At 57.8% G+C, this 9,273-nt stretch overlaps 1 protein-coding gene across 11 annotated transcripts in view; it reads left to right on the top strand.

Moving 5' to 3' along the window:
* Positions 1-2,378: 2,378 nt before the first annotated feature.
* Positions 2,379-9,273, top strand: part of Emid1 (EMI domain containing 1) — a 42,274-nt gene continuing 35,379 nt past the window's right edge. For all 11 annotated transcript variants that reach the window (XR_006847948.2, XR_006847949.2, XR_006847950.2 and 8 more), the window contains exon 1: positions 2,379-2,515. Coding sequence is in view for 8 of the 11 variants with exons in the window: in XM_058573581.1 (XP_058429564.1) it covers positions 2,415-2,515 (101 nt within the window). In the remaining 3 variants the exon portion in view is untranslated. The remainder of the gene's footprint in view (positions 2,516-9,273) is intronic.

Below are 9,273 nucleotides of genomic sequence, written 5' to 3'. Positions count from 1 at the left end.
GGGGAAGTGACTTGTCTCAGGTCACACAGTCCTCAGTGATTATTTTGGAATTGATACCTAGGACTATGGGACACCAAGCCTGTGTGGTAGTGTCCCAGCCTTAGCAAGGGCAGGCCACTCTTTGATGCTAAAATGTTGAAAGAGCTTTTACCGAGAGGGTCCCTCACTGGGAAAGGGATCTTCTACAGTAGCCGGAACCTCCCACAAGTTTGGTGACGCTGGTTAAGGAATGCTGAGCCTCTCAGCCTGTTGTTAATCGCCTCCTCGTGCTGTGGTACCAACGGGAGTCTCAGACACCTCTCAGTCCCTCCAGGTACCCCAGGACAGAAGCCACTGCCTGTGGCCTTTCCTTTCTCAGCAGCCACATGCTCTTCAGAGTGTCCCTTGGGGTGATGGACTTTGCTGCAGGCCACTTGACTGGGGTCTTAAGTAGGTCACGGATCCTCTAGGGACATGACCTCTCAAGAGTGACAAGTCATGTAGGGGTGGGGTGAAGTCACTGATCTAGCCGGGTCAGAATCAGGGCTCACCAAAGCTTCAGCTCCTTGGGATCAGTGAGAGCACACAGCAGGAGCCCAACAGGGCAAACCTGGCACGGGGGTGATGCTGTTGGAAGTGGGGAACCCTGGGGAGACAGTGTGAGGCAGGGGACATCTCCATCCTGCCCATACTCCTGTAAGAAACCTGTAACTATCCTCCTTAAAAAGAGAAACTGAGGTTCAGAGACGGGCAAGACTTGCCCATGCTAACCTAGGCAGAATGGCAGAGCAGGGTTGAATCCAATGTTTTTTTCTTTGTGGTCCTGGGGATTGAACCCAGGGCCTCCCATGCACCAGACAAATGTTCTACCCTTGCGCTACACTCCCACTCCTGGTCTTTCCTCCTTCATTCATTCATTTGTTCATTCGTTCCTTCCTCCCTTCCAGGGTCTTGCTAAATTGCCTGGTTGGCCTTGAATTTGCAATCCTCCTGCCTCAGCCTCCCTGGGATTACAGAGACGCACCACTACTCCACTCCCTGTGAACCCAGCTCTTACCACTGGCCCCCTCCCAGGACGGGGAATCAGCGCCCTCAATGTGAGCATAAGGGTGATAACTCTGCCACTGGGACTCAGGTCCAGAACCCGGTGCTCCCACCACTGAGGCAGTCCCCAGGAACCACAGTGGGCTGATAGAGCCTTTCTGGCACAGAGTTTGGACCTGGACAAGTGGCAGCAAGAACAGGCCCCCAGTGCACAGCTGAGCAGAACAAGGGGTTCACCAGTCCAAGACTGCCTGGCACAAGCCAATGCAGGCAGTGGGTGGGGTCGGTAGTAGAGAGTATCCTGGGAGGTTGGGGGTTCTGGGTCTCCTCTGATGGTGAGAGCTCTAGCTCCGCCCATCCCCACTCAGATCACACACACAGAGGAACCCAGACTCGCACACAAACATGCATCACGTGTGCACACGTCGACTGCCCACGTCCACAAACACACATTATACATGCACACACTTACAAACTTGCATACACCTTTTCTGGACACACAGCCTTCCCCCTAGAAGCCCACTATGTCCCCAGGTGGAAAAAATCACACTGTAAGACAATCCTTACTCTGTTACAGATAGCAAAACCCAGATCAAAGCGCTGTTCAGGGTCTTCTGAATAGTGATTAAGAGCGGAGACACCTTCCGTGGTCAGGAGATTTGGATTCAAGTCATAATTCAGCCAATCACTGCCAGGGTGTGTTGGGTAGATGACATCTCCTCTCCGTGCCTCGGTTTCCCCATCTGTAAAGTGGGAATAAGAGAGGGCAGGGCAGTGTACACATGGGATCAACTAAGGGTGGGCTAAGGATGTCTGGATCTCGGTTTTCTCACCTGTAAAATGGGGACAACTGCACCCATCTCGCACAGAGTGAATTGAAGATTCAACGTAATCTCTGATGAGAGGAAGTGGAGGTAGGGTGCCCAGTACGCAATGGTATAGGCTGCTTGGGACCCTTTGTTGGAAGGACAGGCGCGTCCCTAGGTTTCGGGAATTGCATTCCGCAAAGCTGTGGAGAAGGATGAGTCCCCAACATCGTTAGCTCAGGCTCGGTGGGTTCGGGTGCCGGCTCGTCTGGGACAGTGGCCGGGTCCCAGTTTTCCAATGTAAATCCGACAGCGCCCCGCCCCCCAAAGGGCCACGCGGTGCCAAGCGCTGTGCGCGGGCTCAGGTGGGCACCGGCGGGCCTCCTGGAGGCGGCGCCGGCCCCCCGGGCTCCTTCCGGGTTGGCGGCGAGGGCGGTGCCGGGGGCGGGGGGCCGCGCCGAGGGGCGGGCGAGGCCGGGAGCGCGCGCCGCCCTCGCGCCGCGCTAGGAGCCGCTCGGCGCGTCCGGGGCGCAGGCTGGGGGCGGCGGCGAGGAGCGCGCGCGGAGGGCGCCGGGCGGGCGCAGCATGGGCGGCCCGCGGGCCTGGGCGCTGCTCTGCCTCGGGCTCCTGCTCACGGGAGGCGGCGCCGCGTGGAGCGTCGGGGGCACCCCGTTTTCTGGACGCAGGTAAGGGCTCCCCGCTCCGCGCACTGCCAGCCCGGCTTGGGGGCCAGGAGTGCGGGGACATCTCCGTTTCCGTGCAATCTCCGGATCGGAAGGCGACCCCCTCCCCGAGCTCCCCACCTCAGTGCCAGCCTGAGAAGTGGGGGCACGGACCCGGGCCACCCCGCTATCTGAGCTCTCTGACCGAGGCTGCCAGGAGTGCGGGGCTCCCAAGTGTCTGGAGCCCTCAGTGTCCTCATTCACTCCCTTTCAGCCCAAGAGCCCGACAGGAGAGGTCAAGGGAGCAGGGATGGAGAAGAGGCTCCCCAGGACTTGTGTCGCCGGAGCCCCGGCACATGGGAAAGAGCCAGGACACCCCCACCTTGGCCAACCCTTCAGGACCCCCTTCCCTCTTCTCCTGCTCCTGGCTTTTTTTAGTGCCGGGGATATTTATTTCCCTTAGAGGAAGGACTAGGGTGGAGTTTCAGCCCAGTGGGTCAGTGTCAGAGGCTCCCTGGGGACCTGGCATTTTGGACAGAGACAGGACAGAGCAGTCTGTCTTCCTGCAGCTCTTCAAGGGCCCCCCAAAGCCAGGAACATTCTTTCTGCCTGCTTTATGGACTATCTCCGTGTATCTGGCACTGTGGGGCCCTTTATATAGTGTCATCATTAATCCTGCAAGGACTGAGGAAGCTAGGGAAAACTGTCCCCATCCAACAGATGACCAAACTGAGGTCAGAGAACTGACATAATCTTCTAGGCTCCTGAGCTATTCATGGAAGAGTGGCAATTCAAAGCTGTCTTTTTGGCCTTAATGAACCTTCCCCGGCCCCTGATCTGCCTGCAGCCCCTTCCCCTGCCCGGGTCCCCTCTCGAGGGCCAGCTGCCGTTGTCCATGGAAGACAATGTGGACTAGCCAGGCCTCTCCAGGCCTTTTCATCCCATTCAAAGGCCAGCCCGGCCCCCAACCCCTATGGCCTCAATTCTTTAATTCTTTTCAGAAATTCCCCTTTCCCAGTGGTCAGGGGCCAGCAGGCTCCTGCTGGGCTAGCAAAAGTAGGTGACATGGGCAGGCCTGGAGGGTGGAGGAGTCCCAGGCATTCAGAGACCAGAAGAGCAGTTGTCTGAGACAGGGACAGGCATGTGTCAGCATGTCACAACCACCACCCACCGCGGGCTAACCATGCCTGGCTCAGTGGGGGCACCTGGCCCGTCTCTGTTGCCCCCAGATCTTCCCAGCTGCCACTGGACACACACTGTGTATGGTCCCTGTTTCACAGAGGAGGAAGCCAAGGCCCAGCAGGGATGTGAGCTCTCGGGGTCCCAGATGTTAAGATGACAGTGCTGATGAACTTGGAATTCTCAGTGTCCGGCTCAGGATGACGGTTGAGGGAGCTTAAGGCCCAGAGTCCCCTCCAGCCAGGCCAGCTCAGGGCCCTCCAGACTGAGCTCTCACCCCTAGGTTTTCCTGGGTTTGGAACAGGACAGCAGTGGTCTAGACAGGTATCTGGTTGTTGCTGAGGACTATCACCCCATCTGTTCCCAGAAGGCTGTCACAGCGGCCTGAGTGTCATAGTAACCCTGCAGGCAGGGCTCTCGCTCCTGTTTTTCAGACAGGGAGACAGAAGCCTAAAGAGGCCCTCCCGGGGGAGAGAGGGAGCTTGTCACCTTGGGGGACTAGGAAAATGGATAGGTCATGGTTAGGAGTTAGGGGTTTTATTCCTGGCTGTCACCCACTCCTGCATGACAAAACATGGGTCACTTCATGGTCTGGGTCTCAGTTTCCCTTTCTGTTCCTCATGCCCCAGCCTTGGGGTGTGTTCTGAGAGTGAGCAATCCCTTGTGGGAGCAGCAGGGGCCTCTCATACAGTGGTTCCTGCTGTCACCAACGTTAGGTAGAGTAGAGACCTGGTGCTGGAGGAGTCATGGTCCTTGGCTGCCAGGGCTTTGCCTTGTGGCCCGGTCCCAGCATTACTGGAGACAGCCTGAGGGTATCACACCCCATCTGCCCTCCTTCCACCCCCAGCCAGGCGGCCCCAGCACCCCTTGGCAGCCAAGGGACCAAAGGCAGAAAAGAAGCTTTGTGCCTGGGGAGGGGGAGGCTGGGAAGGCATCCAAGGGGCCGCCCCTGGTCCCAGGAATTTGGTGAGACTTTGAGACCCCCAGACCAGGGTGCCCAGGAGCTATGCAGAACTGCCTTAGTTCACAGACGCCTCTGCAGCCCCCCATCCTTGATGGGGCTTCTTCCTGCCCCTCTGGGGCCCCTCCCAGCCAAATCCCCGTTTCATTGAACTGCTTCTGTCAGCACTGTGGGCCTAGAGTTCAAGTTGTCACTGTCATTATCACCAGTGTCCTGGCCCACAACTCTAACCCCTGCAGTCCTGGGTCCTTTGGGCAAATCCTAGTATCAGGGAGAGTCAAGAGCATCGGATCGCATCGGCCATCGTCCCCAGCTCCTCTCCGGGGCTCAGATCCCAGCCCTGTGGCCGCATGGGTAACCGGGCAGGTGCCTTCTCTGTGTGAAAGGCAGAGCCCAACAATCTCCCCCACAGTCAAGGGGAGAACCTTGTGAAAAAGGTACTGTGCTCATGTCCTTGAGCCCCGGGGAAGCCCCTGGACCACAGCTGCTGGGCATGGGCCCAGGTCTGCCTGGGGCAGCACAGTCCAGGAACAAGAATGAACAATAGCGGCGGGTGCTGAGCTCAGGGCTGAGTGTGAACCCTCCCCTGCCGCGGGCCAGGCTGCTGTCCCCATTTGCAGATGGACAGAGCAAGGTCAGAGAGGGTCAGGACCTCGTCCAAGGTCACCAACTGAAGAAGCAGCAGAGCTGGGACTGGAACTTGGCCCCCAGTGTGGGGTTCTGGCTCTCGTCACCCCACCCCACCCCACCCCCGCTGTCTCCGTCCTTTCCTCTTTTCATAACGGCCCTTGGCCCTGGGCCCGCTTGGCTGCCTCCTGAAATTAGCCCCTATCACTGTTCCGGATCACAGTCCTGGGCCCCGTGGAGACAAAGTCCCTGGGGCCCTCATGGCAGGGAGTGGAGGGCGGGTATGGGGGGGACCCTCGAGGGGGTGGCCAGTGCCAGGCTGAGCTGGTCTGGCCTGTTTTCTCCCTTCCCAGCGGCCTCTAGGGGCCCAGGAGGTGCTGAGTGGGCAGAAGTGGCAGGCCCAGGGGGGACCTGCTCTCCCTCCCAGCCCCTGCCCTGGCCCTACCTCACCGCCCAGCCCTGACAGCTTATGATCACAACCCCAGGAAAGGAAGCCCTTGGGGTCAGCAGGGACGGAAGCAAGGTGTCCAGGTACCATGCCCGTTTCTGGAATCCTCAGGACGGGGTCGTTCAGTCGTTCGGCTGCTGTCCTGAGCACCTAGCACTGTTCCACGTCCTCATCTGGTCCCAGGCCATGCCCTCCTTCCAGCCAGAGAGGGAAAGCTAAGGGCTGCTTTGAGTGGCCAGGGGGGCCTTTGGAGACACACAGTCCAGCCTGGGCCTCTGGGCTGAGTTCTGAAGGATGAATAGGAGTTTGCAGGCAGAAGGATCCCCATTTGCAAAGACCAGAGGTACCAGCCGGGTGTGGTGGCACACACCTGTCATCCCAGCGGCTTGGGAGGCTGAGGCAGGAGGATCGTGAGTTCAAGGCCAGCCTCAGCAACAGCGAGGCTCTAAGCAACTCAGTGAGACCCTGTCTCTAAATAAAATACCGAATAGGGCTGGGGATGGGGCTCCGTGGTTGGGTGCCCCCGAGTTCAATCCCTGGTACAAAAAAAAAAAAAAGATTAGAGGGGCGACAGGAGTGTGAAAGATGAAGGGTGGACAGGGGGGCTTAGAAGGCAATGGGGAGCCACAGTGGACCTTCAGATGCCATGGCGATCAGCAGGAGCATTAGGTGTATGTTTTACAAAAAGCTTCCTGCGGCCGTGGAAAGTGGACCCTACGGCAGGACCCCATGGAGAGCTTGGGCTAGTGCTGGGGCCGCTGGGGATGGGAGTGGTAATTGGTGGCTCCCAGTTGGAGGGGGCGACTGGCTGACCTTGAACCCCACCTGGCTTCAGTGTTCCCTCCTGTTATAAAAGGTCCCCCAGCCAGCCACCACCTTCCTGTCACCTAAGCAGGGGATTCAAGCAAAGTCCAGCTTGTGGGAAAGAAACCAGGGAAGCAGGCCAGGACCTTCATATGGGAGCTTTTCGTTAAGGAAGAAGAAAAGAATTGTTCTGTCTAGGTCCCCTTGGATAAAAGGGCAGCCTGGGCAGTTGTGGGCAGTCACAGCCCCACCCTCCCTCGCCTGGTCCAGGGACTGGGAACTGGGGGATGTGCGCATGCGTGGGTGGGCTCACGGCTCTGCGTGTACCTGTGGACGTGGGCCACAGAGGTCATCAGTGTTTGGAGGTGCCTTTTCCAGTCTGTGTGTGAGTGAGGGGTGGGCTCGTGGGTGTGTACTCCGGTGAAGGCACACGGTCCTGTGGGGGTGTGTGGCACGCGCACCTGGCATGGAGTTTCACTCTATGCCCAGAAGCCCCCTCCTGTATCTGGAGCTCCCAGTTTCTCTGCCCAGGTTGCTCCCTCCCTCCCTGTCCCCTTCACCCCTGCAGCCCTGGGCCAGCCTGGGGTGGTCACACAGGCCCCAGGGATCTTCCGTTCCCTCTGAACATGTACACCAGGTATTTTGCTCTTGGGGAGGAGGATCCGCAATTCTCACCAATTTCCCAGACTTTCTTATGTCCCCACCCTCCAAACAGAACCCCATAGGCTCAAAACCACAGCCGCGGGGACCCAGCTCGTGAGGTCAGGTCTCACTGTGTTGCCTAGGATGGTCCCCAACACCTGGGCTCCTGCGGCCCTTCTGCCTCAGCCTCCGGAGAAGGAGCTGGGACTACAGGTGTGTGTCCCCGTGCCTGGCTGGGGAGTACCACAGAATGGGAACCTGGCCGTGCACCTCGGTGGCTCCCCGACTCTCCAGCTCTTGGGACTTGCTGCCCACCCTGTCGTGGCTCCTCCCATCAGGCCTTTGTTGGGGGGACATCGGATTCTCCATCTGCCATCTCCTCCCTTCAAAGCCCAGCTGTGGGGTCAGCTCCGTCTTTTTCCACTCTCACCCGAGCAGCCCTGATGTCACCCACCCTGGATGCCACAGCCTTTTGGACCCCCGTCGGGCTGAATTCAGCTGGCGATCCATGCCTGTCCCCCTCTTCTGGTGTGAGAGGACGGTCCCCTGCTTCAGTTCTCCTCAGGTCCCCTCTGTGTGACAGCCAGGAGGAACAATCAGTGTTCCAAGCCTGGAGGACTGACTTCTCAGCATGCTAAAGTGCTAAAAGCACATTGCACTGCACATAGTAAGCACTTACTGTATGCTGAGAGTACTTACACCGCCCTCCAGGGATGAGCCAGAAAGGCACCCCCCATCTTAGAGGGGAAACAACAGCCCCCATCCCAGCTGGTGCCAGAGGAGCCAGTTCTGAACCCAGCAATGCGGACGGCCCGGGCTTCGTCTCCGTCCCAGGCCTCAGCTCCCCTGTCCCCCCCCATCTCTGAGCGCCACGATCCATGGCGCTGTGGAGTCCTCAGCCTGGGAACCTGCTGACCCTGGATTCAAGGCCACGAAGGGCAGTCTGGTGGAGTGGGGGACCCGCGCTGGGAAAGGTCACCTGAAACCCTCCCTCCTTCTCAGCCCCTGCAGAAAAACACAGGACCTGTGACCCCGTGCAGGGCTGAGGGCTACTGAGCACCTGGAATGTCCCGGCCACCACAGAGGCATCCACACCACTGCCATCCAGCCCTCCCCCCCGTCAGCCCCGCAGTCCATGAAAGAAAAAGCCCTTAGCCAGGACCAGGACTTAGTCAAGTTAGTTTGGGGGACCCTGGGGAGGTCCCCTCCAGGCCACACTAGAATCAGTTCAGAAGAAAGAAGAGTCCTGGGGGCAGGAAAGTTGGCAGAAGGGACAGTTCAGTTTGTCTCATGCAATGGCAGGAGCTTGACAGGGCCTTCGGCCAGGTGTCCCATGGCCCAGGTGACAGGTGCTTAGTGTCGCATCATTGGGAATGGCATAAAACTGGAAACAGGCTATAAATAGCTACCAGACCACCAGACACACAAAACCATACCCTGTGACAGAGCCCCAGGCCACTGCGTGCTGACCTGAGAACCAGCATCTTGTCAGGGGGAAGCAGGAACAAGCGTAGGCCAAAAAATTTAGTCATGGGCTGGGGATGTGGCTCAAGCGGTAACACGCTCGCCTGGCATGTGCGGGGCGCTGGGTTCAATCCTCAACATCACATAAAAATAAAATAAACATGTTGTGTCCACCGAAAACTAAAAAATAAATATTAAAAATTTCTCTCTCTCTCTCTTAAAAAAAAGAATTAGTCGTTCAGCAACTGAACTTCCGTTAAAGTAAGAGGGAAGCCAGGCACAGTGGCACATGCCTGTCATCCTAGTGACTCAGGAGGCTGAGGCAGGAGGATCGCAAATTAGAGTCCAACAACTTAGCAAGACCTTGTCTCAAAAAATAAAAAGGGCCGGGGGATGTAGCTCAGTGGTAAAGCCCACTGCATTCAGTCCCCAGTACCAAAATAAATAAATGAAGGAGAAAAAGAGAAAGAGCCACACAGTTATTTGTATTTATAGGCACATGTATAAATATATATATGCATAAAGTTAGGGGAAAAATTACACTCTCCTATCAAGTTGCTTCCTCTGGGGGCAAGGAGAGCTGTCTGTCCATCCACCTCCTACACTGAGAGCAGCCTCCGTTGACTGTGGTCAGTGGGTGCCAGGAGCCGCACCCCA

This window comes from Marmota monax, unplaced genomic scaffold, assembly GCF_021218885.2.
Source record: "Marmota monax isolate L192 unplaced genomic scaffold, Marmota_monax_Labrador192_F-V1.1 WCK01_AAM20220418_F8-fsc00177, whole genome shotgun sequence".
Lineage (NCBI taxonomy): Eukaryota > Metazoa > Chordata > Mammalia > Rodentia > Sciuridae > Marmota > Marmota monax.
The sequence above is the reverse complement of the archived record's forward strand: the minus strand, read 5'-3'. Positions and strand labels throughout refer to the sequence as shown.